The 22,684-nt window shown below is 40.5% G+C and overlaps 1 protein-coding gene across 1 annotated transcript in view; it reads left to right on the plus strand.

Moving 5' to 3' along the window:
• Positions 1 to 22,684, plus strand: part of LOC110013491 (voltage-dependent T-type calcium channel subunit alpha-1I-like) — a 435,381-nt gene that overhangs the window by 160,887 nt on the left and 251,810 nt on the right. The window contains exons 12-13 of the mRNA XM_023954667.1: positions 9,752 to 10,091; positions 10,173 to 10,573. Coding sequence (XP_023810435.1) covers positions 9,752 to 10,091; positions 10,173 to 10,573 — 741 coding nt within the window. The remainder of the gene's footprint in view (positions 1 to 9,751; positions 10,092 to 10,172; positions 10,574 to 22,684) is intronic.

Here is a 22,684-nt window from a genome sequence, read left to right on the forward strand (position 1 = left end):
AAGCGTCTCCTTCATCCTGTCATGCTGCCTCTTCATTACACTTTATTGTTTCTGGAAAGAATCAGTGCCCCCCACCTTTTATTTCTGATGCACCATTCAGGCTCCTGAACCTTTTTTAAAGCACTGGAGAAGCTACATTAAGCAATTTTAAAAATAAACAACATTTTATTTCCCCAAAAGAAACTTATTGGTTAAGGCAAATTTATTCTTTGTTTTTTCTTATACTGAAAAATATTTTGTTGTGGAAATCTGACAATGTTGACTGTTCCCTTTCTATATTTTTAGTTACCAAAATAAAAACACTATGAATTTTCTTTGGTAAAAGCAACTTATATATGAGATACAGTTGCAGTGCTTAACATTCTGATCATTAAATAAACTGAATTTGAACATTTTATTACAAAGGAAGACATATTGAAATTCGGGTAGAGTTTTTTCAAAGTCATATTTAAAAAAAAAAGAAAGAAAATATGTTTTGGTAAAATATCGGGATACGGATCGTATTGCGGGGTGCGTATCGAGATACGAATCGTATCGCCAGACTCTTGCCAATACACACCCCTACTATGGAGGGATGTTTCTGCCACCATGTTGCACACAAAACTTTTTAAGTTGCACAAAAACTTTCTAATTTGCAAATGAAAATGTTAAATATATGCTTTTCAATTATTTTTTTAGTTTGCTTTCAATTTTTTTTTCCGTTTCCAAACTGTCAAACTGAAACTTAACTCAGCAAAATCAAAGATAGGTAAAAAGTGAGATGACACACAATGCATGCAAAAACTTTTTTGGCGGTGGCAATAGTGGCAGTTTTATCACGTTCGCGCTCAAAGTAGTCAGCAAAGTCAAAGATAGGAAAAAAGCTAGATTTGACGCAACGCATGCGAAAACATGTTTTGCAAATGCTAAAAAAGTTTTTGAAAGCAAAAAATAATTGAAAGCAAAAAAATAAATAATTGAAAGCAAAATAAAAAATAATTGAAAAGCAAATGTTTAACATTTTAATTTGCAACTTAGGAAGTTTTGTGTGCAACGTGGTGGCAGAAATATCACTCCGTACACAGCCAATAACAGGAGCACAGATGAGCCAAGTGGAATCTGGAAATCACTCCTGCTCCCCCGGAGGGGAGAGGGAAAGAGGGCAACACATGAATGGCACTGCACTAAACAGAGGCGTAGAAATTAAAATGAAAAAGCAATACTTCAAAACACTTTTTCCCTTTCTACTTCAACACAGCTTTTTCTGTCACTTAATTAAAATGATAATGACAATGGTATTTAAGATTTCCTTTTTTTAAAAGTCCCCCAGTCTCTGCCTGCTGCCGTGTGGCTTTGGGGGTTCTGGCTGCTGCGGCTGCTGCGGCTGCTGCGGCTGCTGCGGCGGGGGTCTTGGTGTGGGGGTGACTGGGCACTCTCCCTCCTTCTTATCACATGCCACCATTCATTTTAGAAAAACATAAACACTCACTTAAGCACAGGTGTTAGCTCACCTTTGCACTAATAGTTTGCGTGATTGATTGAATGAAATATTTCACACTAGTTGGTTTGAAGGCATAAGTTTGCATGTGTGAACACTATCTGTATTGTGTACATGTTGACATGTGGACATTTTGCAGCTAGCAGGTGTGTTGATAACATTTGAGTGTGTGTGTTTGGACAGGCCCCGCCCTTTGAGATTTGTATTACATCTGAACGTTACCGTAATGATAAACATCCAGTAGCTTGTTGCTTCATGCTGCTTCATGGTTTTACCCCCCCCCCCCCCCCCTCCTTTGATCGCCCTCCTATTCCCCCCCTAACATCCCTCTCTCTTCTTCCCTCCTTTCCTTTTCCGTCCGGTCCAACACAAAACATTTTCAAATATGATTAAAATGAATAAAGTTTGGCCTCGATTACAAAAGGGGTTTATTCAGACATACCTCTGGTTTGTCTGAAGATTAATAACCCCTGTTGTTAAAGTAAAATATGTCCAACACAAGAGGCCTTCAGCTCTCATCTGTCTGCCCAGCTGTTGGACAGGACAAGTTAAAAAAATAAAATAAAATAAAAATAAAGGATGACCATATCGCTTATTCAAGGTCTCCCAAGCCTGAATGTAGGCACCTCATCAGTACGATAGAATGTTCCCTCCAACACACTAATATATATATATATATATATATATATATATATACATACACATACATACATACATTACAGACCAAAAAAATTCGGACTCACCTTCTAATTCATAGAGTTTTCTTTATTTTCATGACTACGAGAATTGTATGTTCAGGCATCAAAACAATGAATTAACACATGTGGAATTATGTACATAACAAAAAAAAGTGTGGGTAATGCTTTCTTCTACAGTACAGTACGTACAGTGTACTTAAGTGGTATTTACATGGTAATATTTATGGAATTTATTGGGTACTTGCAGGGTGTTTACATGGTACTTTTTTGTGTATTCTCTGTACTTACATGCTTCTCTGTACTTATTTGCTGTGTATTTATGTGGTACTATTTGGTTCATACTTATGTGGTACGTACTGGGTACAAGGTAAGTACAAATAAAGTACCTTGAATTTAAGTCTGCACTCGTTGTATGTTTCATGGTATTTACCATGAATTTACCACAGAAAATACCCCTTAAGTACAATGAAACTGGACTGTAAAAGAAAGTCAGCCTTATTTCCATTCAACTACATGGTACTTTCATTACTAAATACTGGGTATGTTCACTTGAATATTACTTGGTACTTACCCCTTAAGTACATTGAAACTGGAATGTAAAAGAAAGTCATTTACACTAAGTCTTCTGACCTTACCAAATGAGACAATGCTAACTTGTTGGTAAAGGTGAAGTAACTGCATTGTGAAAACATATTCTGGCCTGATTACTTCTTGTAATGTGGCAAATTTAAAGAGAAACAAGACAGCAGTGAAAACAACAATCTTTGCTATGATACATTTCTGCAGCATATAAGTGTCATCACAATGAAATTTGTTTTAAGTTCTCAACAAAACAGTAAAAAGGAGCATTCCAAAGAACAGATTTTTTCATATTATTTATCTTTTTTTCCAGAGTTTTGTGTTGTTCCAGGAATGATTCACACTCCTTCGCATAGCTCATGAGTTGTCACCCACCGTGAAAACAGGAAATGGCCCCAGATCCTCGCCTTTTCCAGCCAAAGTCATTTCTGCAATAGTTGCAGTCAAATCTATTGTATTTTCGTCTATATTACACTAGCAACATGTGATGGTCATACTTTTTGTCCGTCAAAATTCCTTTAGCAGATTTTGGTAACGTTGCAGGACTTCTTCGGTAAAGATGCTTAACTCTCTCTAGGATTTTTTAAATAAAGGGGAGGTTTGATATTGGTCTAAAGTTGGCCAGGTTACTAGAATCTAAACTGGGCTTTTTTAAAAGAGGTACAACAACTGCATATTTAAAAGACTGTGGCACATAACCTGTTTCTAGAGAGGTATTTATTATAGTTAATATGGATTTATTAATTGGGGGAAGGTTTATTTAAAAAGTTTAGAAGGAATTGGGTCTAAGAGACAAGTTGAGGTTTTGGAGGTCGTAATAACTGATGTTATTTCTGCTTGATCCACAGCAGTGAAGCAGTTTTCTATGGATGCCTTTACTTCTACCGCTTCAGCCTGCTCTGGGCTGAAACTAGGAAAAACTTGATTCAACCTGTGTCTAAGAAAATCATCAGAGCTGAGAGTAGTGGAAACATGTGGTTCTACTGAACTCTGACTACTGGTTAGTCTGGCTATTGTGCTAAAAAGAAATCTTAGATTATTTCCATTCTCTGCAATTAAGGTTGAATAGTACTGGGTTCTAGCTCTATGCAGAGCTATTTTATATTTTTTCAATTTAAAAGGCTTTGTTTCCAGGTATTCAGAGACTGCATTGAACCGGAGCGGCACCATTCTCTTTCCAACTTACGGGTTACTTGTTTAAGAGAACGTGTTTCAGCGTTAAGGCAGCATGTCCCTTGCCTTTCCATGCATGGGTTTTGCACCAGCGCTAAAGGAGGCTCAGAGGAGAATTTTACACAGCTGCTCTGTGCCCGGGTCTCGTCTCTAGGTTGTGAGGTTGCATGACTAAGGCTAGCAGAAATATTCCTTAAAAGAAGAGCGGCTCTGTCCAAAGGGGGATGGATGCCATCTCTCCGCATGAGACCGGGCTTCACCCAAAACGCGCTCTAATTGTCCAAAAAAACATTGCCGTTTTCTGGACACCATCTAGCTAACCAGCAGTTAAGTGATGAAAAGCGGCTTTGCATTTCATCACTGACTAAGTTTGGCACGGGACCAGAGAAAATTACAGTGTCTAACATGGACACAGATTCTGCGTTTAATTTCAGAATCTCTGATTATCTCCATCGGGTGGCGTTACTGCCTGCGTAAATCATGACTCAATGGAACATGGACTTACTCTGGGCTAACATCCTATGGTTTCCCTCGATGTCACCAACTCTGATCCCCGGATAACACCTAACTGTAGCTGCTGCGAGCTCCAGGTGTCTAACTATAGAAGAGCCAATGACCAGAGTTGAGGGTTCAGCTGGTGTGCCGCTGGGGGGGGGGGGGGGGGGGGGGGGGTTCGGGTGCTCTCAGTTTTTGCGTTTAGCACTATGCTTCCTTCCCACTGGTACAAACTGGCCCTGTGTATTTCCCGACTGCTAGGGAAGGCACTGACTGGGGGGCTAACTGGGTTAGCCCTGGTAGTGCAGTCTGGGCTACAATTAACAACCTGGCTAGCCGGCTTAGCTTCCACTGTGCGGAGCTGTGCTTTTAACTGCTCTAGCCTGGGCTCAAAGTCTAACACAAGAATGCACTTAACACATCTACCACTATCTTCACTAAAGGAGGCAGGATCCTCACTAAACATATGGCACATGGGGCAGGAAAGAGGGGTGAAATCAGAAGAGGTGGTAGCCATGCTAAATGCTATGCCAAGGCTAGGGGTGTTTAGCTACGGGAAAGCGGTTTTTCTTTAGAAACTTAGAATAAAGTGGACAGTAAGCAGTTAAAACAGTAGTGTATTCACTAGTATAACAGTATACATGCTAAATGTGAATGTGAATATTAAACCAGATAACACCTAAGTTAAGTAATAGCAATCAGGCTAATGCCAAACAAGAGCAAACAGTCAAGCAACGATCAGGCATTGGATTATGCTCACCCGGAAATGACGTAATAGGAAGCTCCTTTGTTTAAAGACATGGACTACATAATTTTTTTGGGGGTGGATAACGAACCGAAACACTGTTCCACGTTGCTGCCAGTATCATAAAAAATGCGGATTCCAGTGCTTTGTAGTAGGCTTAGATTAAAATGACTGAAGCAGTGCAGCTGCGGAATGTTTTTTTTTTTGTTTCCTCTTTTTTTTTGAAGCACCGTTCAGGCTCCTGACCCATTTAAAAGGACTGGAGAAGCTGCAGTAAGCAATGTTGAAAATAAACAGCACTTTATTTCCTCAATCATACTTTTAGAACCTTGTTGGTTGAGGCACATTCATTCTATAAATTTCCTTTCTTATACTGAACAATATGTTGTTGTGGGAATCAGACAATGCTGGCCGTTCCCTTTAGGAACAAATATATTTTAAGATACCGAAATAAAAGCACTTTGAATTTCCTTAGGTAAAAGCAACTTGTATATAAAATACAGTTGCAGTGCTTAACATTGTAACCATTAAATAAAAGGAATTTTATCATTTTCTTACAGTGAAAAAGGTGTGTTAATATTCAGGTAGAGTTTCTTCTAAGTCATACTCTTAAAAAAAAAAGGAAAAAAAAGGAAAATGTATCCATGTACAATATCGCAATATTTATTCTATCGTTGGACATATCACCAGACTCTTGTTGATACACACAACAAGAAAATGATGAGTCACAGTTCATCCGATCAAATTTCAATAAGTTATCGTGTCTCATCGTTGTGTTGTTATGGTATTGTTTTGAGAGAATTCTGTTAAGGAACTACAAGGTAGCTTTAAAGATGACGTCACTGTAGCGCGTTCCGCGTAAAGAGACACAGAAAAGCGTTTAAAATGCGTTTTCAGCTGTGTTAAAAGTAACATTGTAACAAGTAAGGAGTTAGACCCTCTTTTCCTCTTTGATAACACTTTTTTTCTTTATGTTTGTATGCAGCTCATCTGTTGCTACATTCTGACAGTGTGTAGATCACGTGACCACCTGCTATAGTGACCATTTTGGGCCCAGTTGTATCGCTCCGAGGACGCATTGTATTCAGAATGAGTGAGGAATCTTAGAGCGAACCAGAACTCAATCAGATTGGAAACAAACAAGACCACCTCGAAAGATGGAGCCCAGAGCGATTCCTGGTCCCGAACCAGGGCTTGCTTGGGTGTATTCAGACTGAAAATTTGTTCCGGATTAATCTGCACACAATGTAGTCCGTGTTCTTATACCTCCACTCTTATAGGTAACCCAATGTTCCTGTCTCTTCTCAAAGAACGTATCACAACATATCACAGGCAGGGACCACCCTGACCACGGCAAGTGCAGTGCAGCGGCTGAACTGCAGCCGTTCCAGAGGGAAAGGATCCAACTGAGAAAGCATAAAAATAACAATTAAAAGTAAAAACTGATAAAAGAAATAAACAATAAAACATTAAAATAAAGAATATTAAAATAAATTATTAATAAACTTGTGTAAATTCATAAAACAAGATAAAATAGATAAATAAATACAAAATTAAATAAAAGTAATAGAAGTAGATAAAAGCCAGGTTAAAAAGATAGGTCTTGAGCTTTTTCCTAACAGCAACTATTCTCTCAGGTCCTCTGGCAGACTGTTCCATAAATGAGGGCCATAGTGCTAACAAAGATGCCCCTCCGTAGGTTCTAGGTTCTTACAGCTGGAATGGTTAAAAGACCAGTGCCAGAGGATACGGATAGGGTCCGTGAGGGTTCATATTTGGCTAAAAGAGCTGATAGATAAGAAGGAGCAAGATTGTTAAGACATTTAAAAGCTGTTAAAAGTATCTTAAAATCAATCTTGAAGCACATGGGGAGCCAATGCAGGGATTTTACAATCGGGGTGAAATGAGCCCGCCTCCTGGTCTCGGTGAGAACTCGTGCAGCAGAGTTCTGGAGAAGATGAAGGCTCTTAATATTCATTTTTGGAAGACCACCAAGCAGGGCGTTACAATAATCAAATTTACTGATGATAAAAACATGCATTAGCATCTGCTTATTGGTGAGAGATGGTAGTGGGCGAACTCTAGCTAAATTTCTAAGACGATAAAAAGCAGTTATAAACACATGTTTTATACGAGGGATAACAGTTAGCTTAGAGTTGAAAATAACACCCAGGTTTCTGACTGTTTTTGAATCACTTAATAACCATTCTTTTAGCTTCAAAAACTGTTTCTCTCTCTTAGTTTCACAACCGATAATTAAAATTTCCTTCTTATCTTGGTTGAGCTGCTAAACATTATTTGCCGTCAATGATAGGAAATCTAAAATTCAGTTAAAAAGTACTTCTATTGGCCTTGTGTCATCGGGAGACATAACCAATGCAAAGATGGTATCATCAGCAAAGCTATAAAAGCTGATCTTGTGACTTATGATGACAGTCCCTAGTGGAAGCATGTAAATGTGAAAAAGCAAGGGGCCAAGGATGGAACCTTGAACCACACCACATTTAACTTCATGAACATTAGGTTATGCACCTTTAACAGCCATCACGTTTTGTAAACTCTCATTCAAACAAATGCAGAGCATACATAGTCTAAGAGTGCTTTATTGGCATTTGCTGTGTATGAGTTTGAACAGTGATGCCAGCTGTTCTATCCCCAAGTCTTGTAATACTGGCTTGAAAACCGGCCTTTGTCTGAAGATGACTATGTTCTCTGCACTGATGAAGAGCATGCCTGTGCACAAACACACTCTCACATACTACCATACATCAACAGGCACATAAATCTGCACTTTGACAGTGTGGCTCAGATGGAGAAGGGAATGGGGTTATTAGGCTTACAATCACCACACTACACCCCCCCCCCCCTGCGCTCCCTCTCCTTTTTTTTCTGTCATCTCTTGCTCCTCTGGGTTACTTACATATTTCGTTCTTTTACTTTTCTTCTTCCTTCAATTTGTAGCTTGTAGGAAGCTCTGCGCTATGTAAAACTTAAGAGACGTGTAGACTTGTTTTTTTTTCTCTTCACATTTAGGTATGAATAGTTGTTTTGGATGAAAATTTAAAAAAATATATTGCATGGCAAGTGCATGATGAGTCTTATGTCTAATCCCTTCTAAATGAATTTAAGTAAGCTTTTCTGACTTCTTTAAAGATGTAAAGTTTATGAAATTCATGCCACAGCTGCCATCTTGTTCTCGAAAAAATCCCAATGATCTCCAGAAAACTTGTTTTCTTCTGAAAGTTTCATTCAAAAAATGTGTTTAGCTGCAAATACAGCCATCATTACTGCAGGTTGTTGTTCCTGGCAGTCACTATTTATATTGATACAAAAAAGTTAGGCTGCACTGCTCTTTAAAAGTTTATATAATGGTGGAATATTAAAAAAAAGTACAATTACACATAAAAAAGTTGCTACCTTGTCTCTTAAGTTGCATTAAATCATGTTAGACTTCTCACAAAAATATTTCTATTTTTTAACCAATGTCAGTTAACATGGAGAAATGCTACATAATTTAATGTCTAAATCACAATGTGATATTAATGTGTTTAAACCATTTTTACAAGTGGTTTTGAGTCCAATTATTTTATAACAACAAGGATATGATTATTATGTCAAAAAGCAATAGGGTCCTGTTACTTCAGGATTTCTCTCCTGGATTGTTTTTTCTTGACAGCTAATTACTTTTTGAGGCAATGCAGATTTTTAAAAATAATTTCACAAGTTATTTTGATCGTGGACTAAAGTTTTTTTTAGTTTAGTTTTATTTATTTTTTGAGTAATCGTAGGACTTTACGGAGCATGAACATGACATTCAACAACAAAAATGTTCCCTGAAATGATAATTTGTGGCACTGATTTAGTATTTTCTGTGCACATGTTTTTTTTGAACAGAATGCTCTTGCATTATGTGAGTACAATGCTAAGTCTGTGGCCACAAATTCGCATTTCATTGGCATTTTTTAGGGACAAAATAGTATTTTTGTAACCACAGATTAGCATTTTATTAAAATTTTCTGAACAAAGTTATTATTTTGTTCTCTCAAGTTAGCATTTTTAGGGCACAAATTAGTATTTTAGCCACAAAATACAAATTTGCAACCACAAAATAGTCTACAGAAAGAACTGAAACCCCTTTCTGTGAGTTGTCTTTTTTACTCCAACAAATAAAGGGCTTTTCTTTGAAAAGTGACTTTAAGCCACAGGGGAAAGTGGAAATTCAAATACTTTTTTCTTAGCTGTGAGTGTTTCTGCTCATTTGTCTCTATTATGTAATTAATAAGTGACCCATCCAAAATGTTGGGCTGGGTTCAGCAGATCCCATGACCCCGATTTAGTGAAAGCAGAAAAGGAGGAAAAAATGTTGTGTATTTTTATTTCCGTGTTAAGGCTAATGGTTTCAATAAAATTCTGTAATTCTCTCATACTGGAATTATGATGGAGACCATAAACATTCAGTAAAGCTAATTGCTAAGCTAAGACATATCTGAATTCATTCTGTTTTCTCACTATCATGTGTATTTAAGCAGGACTTACTTTAAGAGCTGTGTTTATTTACTATTTACATACCTTTTATGGTCCCAGGTTGGTTCCTTTTTCATGATCAACCTGTGCCTCGTGGTCATCGCCACTCAGTTCTCAGAGACCAAGCAGCGAGAGCATCAACTGATGCAGGAGCAGCGGGCTCGGTGTTCCTCCTCCTCAACGCTAGCCAGTGAACCAGGGGACTGCTATGAGGAGCTGTTTCAGCTCATGTGCCACTTCCTTCGCAAGGCGAAAAGACAAGTGGTCTCCCTTTTTTACACTCTGAGTGGCAAACCTCGGGGCTTTCGTGGAGTGGGAAGAGCCAGAGAAGCAGAAGAAGCAAGGGAGAGGAAGGCCAACGGTCCGGGAAGACATGAGAGGAGAGCAGTGCAAAGGCCCGGTATGTGACCTTAACTGTTGCAAATGAACCTGTATATTTGTACATGAGTTATGCACTCACTTTTTATTTGCATCATGCCAGGTCCAACGTGTTCTTATCACAATGAACCAGACCACATGTCGCCAGCAGAACCCACCGCTCTCACTGCCACCTCAGCAGCAGATGGCTGCCCTCAGTGCACAATGGCACTGACACTCAAAGGCGGAGTGAGGCCAGTTTGCAGTGGTGCCAGCAATGAAACAGAAGCCTCAGAGGAAACAGAAAAGGAGGATGACCAGACTGACAGTAAAGAAAAGGGCAATAAAGGCCACATCCGTTCAGAGATCAGAGTGGGCAGCCATCCAAAGAGGGATTGCAAGCAAATATGGCATGATATAAGGATGAAGCTGTGGGGCATCGTCGAAAGCAAGTACTTCAACCGAGGCATCATGATAGCCATCCTGATCAACACCATAAGCATGGGCATAGAGCACCACCAGCAGGTACACAAGAATCCCCATGTCTGGCCACACTTCAGTTCATACTGTATGGGCACCAGTTATTTTTTTCTTGACATCTATTTAGATTTATCTTTATATGGTTAGTAAAGGTGGAACAGTGGTTAGCACTTTTGTCTCATAGCAAGGGCCCGGCTCAAATCCCAACTGGTACCTTTCTGTGTGGAGTTTGCATCTTCTTCTTGCACGTACATGGGTTTCCTCCGGGCACATGCTTCATAGGTACATTGATTACTCTGATTTCCCCAGTAGGTGTGAGTGTGTATAGGTGTATCAGGGCTCGACATAGCCATTTGTCCGCTGGCCCGGTCCTGTTTTTCGAGCAGTGCGGACCACAAGACTTTACTTTTCACTTGTCCGCTCGGGCCACTAAAATATTTAACGGTTTATATATTCTTCACCTTTTTCAATAAAGTAAATTTTGCGAAAACGTGTAGATTTACCTCGTCTTTATAATTCACTTTTTTCTGCTAGTCCTGTGTTCAGACTTCAAGGGTTTCTATGGGAAACCTTTGATCACTTCTCCTTCTCTCCCGCCTGTGCGCGCTCTGCTTTCACTGCCGAGCACCACGCGGCACGCGCTCACTACTTTTTTTTTTCAAACTTTATTGAATGTTACAATTCAATACAAAACAATGTTAAACAGCAACAACGAAGGCACAAGCCAGTGGGTTATTATTACATTTGATTATAAATCCGACACCGTCACTGAAGAGAGACTGAAGCATGTCAGAGATGTGGAAGACATGGCAGGAATAGATAGGAATATGTTGGATGGAGTAGTGGGTATAATTAGTAGTATGGACAGCAAGATATTTAATGAATGCATTGAAGATGAAACTGTATCCACTAAGCTTTAAGCTGAATGTCAAAGAATCCAAGGCAACTCCAAATACCTGAATCTCAGACTCAAATGCAGTAGAATGTTAAACTACTTAATTTTGTTTTTCTTTACAACACTGTAAGCAGTAAGTATTTCTAGTTAGCTGAATGATCTCACTTAGACCTGCACAATATGAGGAAAACTCGCGATATGCGATATCAGAGATTAAAATTGCGATAACGATATAATTTGCGGTATATAAACAAACAGCAAAATAACCAAATAACCATTCCCAGTTTAAAAATTATACTCCAAATGACCCACGTTGACATAGGTTACAAACATCTAACATAACAGGGCTCCATCTGATTGGTCAACAATGTGAAGGCGTCCATCCGATTGGTCAAATGCATTAAGGGATTTATTTGATTCGTTAAATGGTTCAAGCTGCCATTAGATTGTTTTAACACATTTAAGGTTTATGATTTATTGCGATATTTGCCGTTAGAAGCACCATGAAAACTTCTGAACTAGTGTTACCTACTACACTGCAGTGCTCTCTTCAAAACATCTGAAACAGACTAGAGCAGATTTAAGTTTGATATGGTCTATTTTCAGTCATTGAAAAGTGTAGAAATAAGTGATGTCACCAGAATGCACCAAATTGTACCATATTAAAAGTTTCCGGGGGGGCATGCCCACAGACCCCCCTAAAGTTGCAAGCACCTGCGGAGCGGCGGGTCCCGCTATGCGCGGTGTCGGGCCAGTAACTTTCAGGCAGGGCCAGTAAGTTTCAAAAACTACTGGCCCTGTGGGCCAGTGCAAATTTCTGGGCTATGTCAACCCCTGTGTATGATTGAGTGGCCCTGTGACAGGATGGTGTCTTGTCCAGGGTATACCCCGCCCTCGGCCAACAGTAGTAAGGTTAGGACAGGGATCAGCAACCTGCGACTCCGGACCTGCATGCGGCTCTTTCATCCCTGTGCTAGGCTTTCTGTAGTTTGGTAAAATAACTATTGTGTTCTAAGATTGTTGTGGTACCTTTAACACAGTTGGAATGTGCAAGCGGGCAGGAGGAAGAGAGCAGCTTGGAAATGCAGAGGGAGTGTGTCTGCGGCTGTAAACGCGGACCAGAGTCTGTTATGGGATGGAAAGTTCTTAAAGACAGTCAGTGGCAATCTCGTAGGGGGCACATGAAAGCAGTTCTTCTTGACTAAAACCGCACATTTCCGCGTAGAATTAATGAAATATCTGCTAGGGCTCCCCAACTATCGTGTCAACTTTCTGCTATGATGTATTTTGCGCTCTCTGTGTACACTGGAGGAGTGCGGGGGGATGGGGTTGCGCACGGGGGAAAACAACTCGCAGCTGCAGAGGGTGTGAACAGGTAGAGAGGAAAAGCAGGTAAAGAGGCGGGGGGGGGACTTAACTTCCCTGCTTATGATTCCAGACCCCGCAACAGACCAACAGCTGCTACATAAAAAAAAATTGTTGCCATCCATAAAATTAATATACCTCATTGGGTTTAGCGAATTTTATGAAAAGTTAAAGGACAAAAAATTGAAACGAGTCTGCATCAAAGTGAATTTCCATGATCTCACTCATCTTAACTGTGGGCGTTTGACAAATGGAAATGGTTGTTTTCATTTAATAGTTAATTTAAATAATCATTGTTTGAACTTCCAATTAAATAACGCTACGTCACAGAGATGCTGTTAGCGAGACTCATTTTTGATTGAAGCCTGAGAAAGTTGGAAGCGATATCGTTTTTTGACCGTGTGTTTGTGTAATTTTTATTTTTTGGAATAAACACAGTTGATGAAGAACACGTCTCACTCGCGTTTCAAATAACAGTTGCTGGACAGTCTTCAAACGGTGGTACAAGAGAAAGACAAGCAGAGAGGGTGCCATTTTAGTCAAAAAACTCGCTTTGAAGTTCAGATCGCTCGGACGTCTGGAGGAAGTGATTTGCCGGCTGCGGGACGTGAGACAAACAGAAAGGCACCCACACACGCACCTCATATGACTGTCAAGCTTTCCGTTTTCCACAGAAGGTACTGTACTATTTTTTCTGTGAGTAATAAGAAGACACAAAGATTTCTGATGCCCAAAGAAAAGTGACGAGACGAAAGTGATGACGTCACCGAGCTGCGCTATACATATCACCGTGAATTTCCCGCATAAGTGAACGGACTGCAACTTTAATTCAGTCAACGCGGAGTTCGGCGCTTTTGGAGAAACTGTTTGCATGTGTTTATAGAAAGAACTCCATTCAAAGAGAAGGTAATAACCCTTCCAGTTTGTGCTTAAACTTTGCAACGTGAGTGATGGCTGATGAGGAGGAGCAGACGAGGGGGGAGGATGCAGCGGAGCAGGGAAGATCACGGAAACTAACTGAAAAGGCTTTAGAGGAGAAGTTACAGAGATGTATTGCATTAAAAAGAGGAAAATTAAGTGCACTGACAGGCAAAACTAAAGAGCTTGAAATTTTAATGAATGATGCAAAAAATGTCAAAAATGTACAAGATGCAATGAAAAATGATTTTCCATTTTTGGTCAGTGTTTCTTTCAGTTGTAATACTGAAGTCACAAATCTTTTGGAGGAAGATGAGATCACTTTTGACCAAGAGACCTGGGGCCTCATTTAGAAACGTTGCTTACGCACAAAAGAAGGCGTACGCCACTCTCTACGCAATAATTGAGATTTATAAAAAGCAAACTTGACGGGAAAATGTGCGGTCCTTCACGCAAGCTCTGACCCAGGCGTACGCACAAAAACGGGTGAAATGAGAAATGGCGACACCGTCGGCAGATGGAAGAAACACGTGAAAGTGAAAATGACAATACTGCCTCTCATAAATAACATGAAGACTTCACAAAACAAGTCTTACAATTAACAGCCTACACGAACACCCGTTTGATCTATCAGCAGTGAAACAAACAAAAAAATCAAACGAAAATTACAACAGAAATTCAAATGACCACTTATTTGCAGAAAGAAAAGTGAAATATGTTCTGCAATATTGGCATGTTGTGCAATTAATCCTCATAAATAATATAGTTAACAGAACAAAATAATGTACAAAACTGATATTCTCGTTAATGTGTCCGTCTGGCGGAGCAGATATAGGTGCAATTGGACAGACAGACAGACAGACAGACGGACATATTAATTGTCCACTGGGGAAAGTTGTTTTCATAGTAAAACATTTCTTCATAAGCTACGGAATTACGGTATTCATGCATGTGCCTTTGGTTTGCTTTATTTTTGATAAAACAATGTATGGCGTATGTCTCAAACATTCAGAAAGCAACAAGAAATTAAAGCCGCAAGCGGCGTTGTATGGCCCGCAGACGCAACCCGCCGTCCACGGCCAACTCTACGCACCACCGCTACCCTCACCGACCACCTTTGATTAAGGCTAGATAAAGCATTATATGCTAATTATGCTAACTATGCTAATGTGGCTAACAGTGCTAACATTGCGATCAGCATCATAAACTATCTAAAAAAAAACACATTACCTAAAATGCTAATTATGCTAACTATGTTAGCTATGCTAATATGGCTAAAAGTGCTAGCAAAGCGATAAGCATCATCAACTGACTCAGAAAAACACATTACCTAAAATGCTAATTATGCTAACCATGCTAGCTATGCTAATGTGGCTAAAAGTGTCAGCATAGCGATCAGCATTATTAACTGACTGAGGAAAACACATCACCTAAAATGCTAATTATGCTAACTATGCTAGTTATGCTAACATAGCTAAAAGTGCTAGCATAGCGATCAGCATCATCAACTGACTCAGAAAAACACATTCCTCCATTGGTGAGAGCTATATGTCATAAGTTGACAAAAAAACACTTTTTTCCAAAATGGCGGCTTTTCTGTTGATTTTATCTCCATAGCAACCATTTTATGTTTTGGTCCCCTCGGGAGGATGAACAGATTGACGTCAGTTTTGGACAAATCGGTAAAAGTAAACTTTTTGTTGTCCTTAGCAACAGTGGTTTTATGCTTACCACGCCCACATTCCTTATATGTCCATATCCAGTGTTTTTCAATGTATTCTGTTTCAGGCATGAATGCATGCATTCAATTTTCACTGTATTGTATTGAAATGCATGGGAGTTATAACAGTGCGCCACTTTGCTAGCTTGCCACGCGCACGCCGTTCAAAATCTACAACTTCTAATTCCAACATTTTTTCCACAGTAGCTTGCCATTGATGCCTAAAATGTTTCGAGACGATCGATGAAAATTCCAACTACAAGTTTACGTTTGAATTCGGTGGTAAAGGTGTTTTTTATAGAAAATTCAAGATGGCCGCCTTTTCCCGAGGTCAAATGTCGACGAAACTCCAGAGGTGATTGTAGACTTACGCTAAGGGCATGTGAGTCAAATTTCGTCAAAATCGCTCGAAAAAAAGGTCATTTTTCAATATTGTGTAAAAACGCTAAAAACGCTAAATGGCAGATTTTGGCACAAAATGGCCGCCAAACCGTGGGTCGTGTCGCCATCACGTAATGATTTCAAAACTTTGTTTGGATATACCCCACAAAGTTATCTGGGTTTCGTTAGCCGATTCTTAGAAAAAAATCCGATTTTCTTTTTTTTTGGCCGAGTCAGCACTTTTTTTTGCGATCGTTTTTTGTTTACCACGGCCGCATTCCTTTATGGATTTTGTCGTATGTGACATCGTTTTGTTCAGTGTGGGTCAAGGAATCGCATATTTCAGTTTCAGGCTATTCCGATAAAATATGTGCGAGCTAGCTAAAATGGCGAAGGTTGCGAATTCGCCACGCGCACGCGTTTCAAATTCTACAACTTCTAATTCCAACATTTTTTCAACAGTAGCTTGCTATTAAAGCCCGAGAAGTTTCAAAAAGATCGATAAAAATCCCTAGGACGAGTTTTCGTTTGTATCCGTTACTATAGGTGCTTTTTCATGAAAATTCAAGATGGCAGCCTCTTCCCAAGGTCAAAGGTCAACGAAACTTCTCTGGTAGTTGTAGAATCAAGCTGGTGGCAAGTGTGTGCAATTTCGTGAAAATCGCTCAAACAAAAGTGTTCTTTTCCCATATTGTCAAAAAACACGAAAATCGCCATTTCTCTGTTTTCGCCACAAAATGGCTGCCAAGCCGTAGGTCGTGTGGCCATCCCATAATGATTTCATAACTTTTCTGGGATATCTCCAACACGCGTGTTTTGGTTTTGTAACTGTATTTCAAATTTTTTTTTTTTGGCCCCATAAGCGATTTTCGGCCCATTCTTTTTTTTACGGGAACGCTCGCCGTGATGTCATCGTTGTGGGAGGGTGACGTTCTCTTTGCCGAAAATTCATTTTCAATTTATCCCAGGTGTGTGCACGTTTTGGTGACTTTTCGAGCATGCGGCGGGGGTCACATTCTCACTGAAAGGCGGCGAAGTCGTTCCAACTGTGAAAACAATATGGTCCTTGCAGTCAGTGACTGCTGCTGCGGGCCATAATATGGAATGAGGAATAGCAGTGCGCGACTTTGCGAGCTCGCCACGCGGACGCCATTCAAAATCTACAACTTCTGATTGCAACATTTCTTCCAGAGTAGCTTGCCGTTGATGCCGGAAAAAGTTTCGGGACGATCGCTGAAAATTCCAACGACAAGTTTACGATTGAATCCAGCTGTAAAGGTGTTTTTTATAGAAAATTCAAGATGGCGGCCTTTTCCAGAGGTCAAAGGTCGACGAAACTCCAGAGGTAGTTGTGGACTTGCTCTAGCAACATGTGAGTGAAATTTCGTGAAAATCCCTGGAAAAAAAGTTCATTTTTTCATATTGTGTAAAAACGCGAAAATGGCGAAATTGCAGATTTTGGCACAAAACGTCTGCCAAACCGTAGGTCGTGTCACCATCCCATAATGATTTCAAAACTTCCTTTGGATATCGCGAACAAGGGTTGATTGGTTTTGTTTGGCGATTCTCAAAAAAAAAGTTCCGAATTGTTTCGTTTTTGCCGAGTCGGCACATTTTTTTGCAACGGTTTTTTGCTTACCACGCCCACATTCCTTTATCCATCTTGTCGTGCGTGACATCGTTTTGTTCAACGCGGGCCAGGGAATTGCATGTTTCCTCTTCACGACATTCCGATAAAAAATGTGCGAGCTAGATAAGATGGCAGCGGTTGCGAGCTCGCCACGCGCACGCCGTTCAAAATCTACAACTTCTAATTCCAACATTTTGTCCAGAGTAGCTGGCCGTTGATGCCCAAAAAGTTACGAGACGATTGATGAAAATTCCAAGGACGAGTTTTCGTTTGTATCTGGTGCTAAAGGTGCTTTTTTAAGAAAATTACAGATGGCGGCCTTTTCCCAAGGTCAAAGGTCAACGACACTTCTGTGGTGTTTGTAGACTGGAGCTGGCAGCAAGTGTGTGCAATTGCGTGAAAATCGCTCAAACAAAAGTGTCGTTTCCCCAATATCGTGGGAAAACACGAAAATCGCCAATTCTCAGAGTTCGCAACAAAATGGCCGCCCAGCCGTAGGTCGTGTGGCCGCCCCGTAATGATTTCAAAACTTCTTTGGGATATCCCCGACACGTGTGTTTTGGTTTCGCGACTGTATTTTGAGGTACATTTTGTTGGGCCCCATACACGATTTTCGGCCCATTCATTTTTTTGACGGGATCGCTGGCCGTGATGTCATCGTCTTCGGGGGGGTGACGTTGACTCTGTGGAAAATTCATTTGCAATTTATCCCAGGTGTGTGCACGTTTTGGTGACTTTTGAGCATGCGGCGGGGGTCACATTCTCGCTGAAAGGCGGCGAAGTCGTCGGTCCAACTGCGAAAACAATATGGTCCTTGCAGTCAGTGACTGCTGCTGCGGGCCATAATTACATTTGCGCTGAACAATTTACCATTTCCACGTTGATTATTACTGACATCTGTAGCCTGTCAGATGTAATTAAATGGAGGGAAATAAAATGCCCCATCACAACGCGTAATGACGCACAATGGCTGATTTTGCGCTCTTAGTAGATGTGGCAAATGGAAGAATTCGGAGTGAACGCATCTTTAGACAGCAAGAAGACTTGCTGGCAAACGAGGACGAGTGGCTTATGAGCCGGTTCCGACTTCCTTGAGCCGTCCTGTTGGACCTCTGCGGGCTTTTGGGGGTGTGTCACCCGGTGCATCTGGCGCGTCGGTGTTCCCCCTGCGCCTCAGTCACCACTCCACTTAAAAGGGATTCCCCAATTATTGCCGGCAGCTCATCAAGAGGGGTCAGCTCCGGTGTCCCCACCCACCCCCCACCCGTGGCAGACACACTCTGGCGCCAGACGTTTTTTTTTGCCTCGACTTTGATGTCTGACCATTTATTTTTTATTTCGGCCACGGTCCGAGGTTGTGAGGCTGCAGCATTTACCGCGTCTGCCACCGTTTGCCACTCACGTGCCTTTTTTTTTGCCCTCCAAACAACACTTTTCTCCTCTTTTCCTCCTCGCCAACGATAACTTGACTTCACATTGAGTGAAGTTACGTTTTTTTGATTTCCTCTCGGTGTTTGCCATGGTTTCGCAATCAATGAATATTTATTTGTGGGCGTTTCACGGACTATTTATGGGCAACTATGGGCATGTCATGAAGCCGTAAAAGCTGCGCTGCATTTAGAATTGGTTGTGATTTATTAAGGGAAAGATGCGTAGGATGTGCATGCGCACAGTTTTATAAATCTGAATATTTCTATGCGTACGCACGTCATGTTTCATCCGTACGCCACTTCTGACACAAATCCTACGCAAATTTTTATAAATGAGGCCCCTGGTTTGAGCCCAAAATGGCAAGAATCAGAGCATTTATGTGAACCACAAAAGCATGGCTAGCAGCTGAGGAGGAGCTCAGGTTGCCACCACTAAATGAAGAAGATGTGACGCAAGGAGATTCTGGTGTTATGGATAACTTGCAAGAAACTGTTCAGCCAAGTGACAGTATTTCACAAGCAGAAACTAGTTCTCGCAGTTCACGTGCAAGTCGGATAACACCTTCATCACGCGTTTCTTCTACACGAGCAAGACAGGAAGCAGAACATGCAGCGCTGCTAGAACGTGCTGCCGCACTAAAGAGAAAGCAAGAGCTTGAGTTTGAAGCGGTGAGAATTCAAGCTGAAAAAGAAAAGTTGGAGATGGATACGGCGTTGGCTGAAAGTCAAGCAATGTTAAAGGTGTTAAGCGAATATGAAAGCTCGGAAGATGGTTGCAGTAGCCACACATCAAGGCAAACATTTCCAACTGAAACTGTTAAGAAAGAGAAAATTAACATGACGCCACTGCAAGTTAATGCAAACATGCACGTACAGTCACCAGTGCAGCACCATACCGGTGTTTCATCCTATGCCGAGCTATCAGCCAAACCCAGAATGACAGAAAAGGTGATGATACTAGCAGTCATGCAAAAACAGAATGTAATCACCGAGCTGCTAGTAAAACAACAGCAACTATCTCAGCTACCAACCAAAGACATTCCAGTGTTCAGAGGTGATGCTCTGCAGTATAAATGTTTTTTAAGAGCTTTTGAACATGCAATTGAGCAGAGAACGGACAATGAGGAAGGTAATTGTACTTTCTGGAACAGTTTACGGCTGGGGAACCCCAAGAGCTTGTTTGCAGATGTGCTCACATGACACCAGCAGAGGCTATCAGAAGGCAAAACAACTGCTTCAAAACCAATATGGGGATGGACTAAAGATAGCCAGTGCATTTATTGATAAAGCTCTAAAATGGCCTCAAGTGAGATCTGATGATGCAAAGGCTTTAACTGCTTATGCAGTCTTTCTGATTGGATGTCTGAACACCATGAAAGACACTGAATATTTGGATGAGATGGACAATCCTACCAACCTGCGGACTGAGTTGTCTAAACTGCCATACTTAATGAGAGAGCGTTGGCAGGCTGAAGCTTTTAATATCAAATAGCGAGATGGAAGAACAGCAAGGTTTGTTGATCTGGTGAACTACATCGATCGTCAAGCTAAAATAGCTTCAGATCCTCTCTTTGGACATATACCAGACAGCCACCCAAACACAAGCGGAAAGGGTGAACAGAAAGGAAAGCATTTTGCCAAGAAACAAATTTTTGCAACTAACGTTTCTTCAGAAAGTAAAAACACTCCAGAGACACAGTGGCGGTTCTACACTAACTTACTCCCTGGGCGAGTTACCCCACAGGTGCCCCCCCCCCCGCACACATACAAAATTTGACAACATCCTGTTGTGTTCCCTGTCTTCTATTTAGCCATTTTACACAAAAAATGCATGAATTTTCTAGACTCGTATTACAGGGGGGTCAAACTCAGTCACACAGGGGATCTAAGTTAAAAATACGCTTACGGTTTTGGGCCGAAGAAGATAAACATTTACTGAATACACTAAAGCTAAACTTTTAAACCTTTTAAACTGAACTTTTTGAACATAAATATGAATAAAAACAGGAACACAAGTTAAACCTTAAATAACTTGTAATATTTTGCTCTCCATAGAAATATATTCTGTCAAAATTATACAAATATGAACATGCTGCAGAACAAAACAAAGAAAGCCTGGAAATATTAATAAGAAATAACAAATCAAATATTTCCGTTTTTTTGCTCTTTTATCATTTTTTAGAGCATTTTTTTTAGAGCTGGACTCCTGCTTCATTTTTAGCAATAATTTCTTAATGTGTGACGTCCTGTGTGTGTCTTTGTGAAACATATCAGAGGGATTAGATCTAAAAAAAAAACTTATTGTGATTAATGTGTTTAGGTCTTATAAAATATTAAAGACTAAATCAAATAATTCATCAGTGGGATTACTCCAAAAATATTTGGCATTTCCCTAAATTTGTGCAACACCAAGAGTAGAAATCCTCCAAAAAAACTCAATCCATAAAATATGGTCTGCGCCCACCACCCCTGTTACGGTTTCTGTTTCTTTGCCCTTGTAGTTTGTTTCCTTTTTGTTCTGGCATGTTTTGAGTTTAACTTCCTGTCTTATTTTGTAGGGTTTCCTGTTTCGTTTTTGTTGTGAGTTTTACTTTGGTTCCCCATCCTTCCTGATTGTGTTCACCTGTGTCTCGGTTGTCTGTATGTATTTAAGTCTTGTCATTCCCTTCCTCCTGGGCTGGTCCATAGTATGTTATTCAGTATGTTAGTCTGCTCCCCCCGTTTCGAGTTTCTAGCCTGCCGTCTGCAGTGGTTTTGGTTAAATTTAAAGTCAAATTTAAAGTGTTAAGTGTTGGCAGCTGAAGCAATTTCAAATTAAAAGCGCAAAGTGCGCCCTGGGCGACCGCCCACATCGCCCATATCAAAAACCGCCACTGCAGAGACACATGCTAAATCAACAACATCGAGCAAAAATGTGAGTGCTTTCGAGAAGCCATGTTTGTACTGCCAGCAGTCACATACTATTGCTGTGTATAGTAAAATCAAAGGTCAAGTGTACAAAGATCGAATTGATTTCTTCAAATCAAAAGGCTTATGTTTTTGATGTCTAGTTTCAGGTCATCTCAGCAAATTTTGCAAAAAGGGAGTTGAATGTAAAAGATATGTGCTCTGAAACATCCTGAAATTTTGCACGTAAAAAGAGAGGAAGGCTCAGTTGCACCTAAAAAAAAAAGATGATAGACATGGAACTGAGATATCTTGTGCACAAGTTTCCATCCATCAGCAGTCAAAGAGCCAAACTGGGGCCGGAAAAGAAAAATGTGTGCTGTCTGTAGTACCAGTGAAAGTTAAGTCAAAGAAGAGTGACAAATATGTTGAAACTCATGCCTTTTTAGACCCGGGAACCACAGCAACATTTTGCACAGAAGACCTGCAACAAAAACTTGGTGTACGAGGAAAACCAACAAGAATACTTCTCAGCACCATGGGACAAGAAGAACCGGAAGAACCAAAGCTCATGAACAGTCTGGTGCTTACAGACCTGGAAGTGTGTGGGTGTAAGACACAGAATTCATAGATTTGCCAAAGGTGTTTACACACAGAAACATACCTGTCCACGCTGGAAACATACCTAAGCAATCAGACATTGATAAGTGGTCATATCTCAGAGAATTGAGCTTGCCAGAAATAAATGCAGATGTTGGCTTACTTATTGGAGCTAACTGTGCAAAGGCATTGGAACTATGGCGTATAATTAACAGCCAAGAAGAAGGACCTTATGCTGTAAAAACAGCAATTGGTTGGGTGGTAAATGAACCCATAAGACAAGAACCACAGGACATCAAGAATGAAATACCTCATCATGCAGTAAACGGGA

Source organism: Oryzias latipes, chromosome 1, assembly GCF_002234675.1.
Source record: "Oryzias latipes chromosome 1, ASM223467v1".
Lineage (NCBI taxonomy): Eukaryota > Metazoa > Chordata > Actinopteri > Beloniformes > Adrianichthyidae > Oryzias > Oryzias latipes.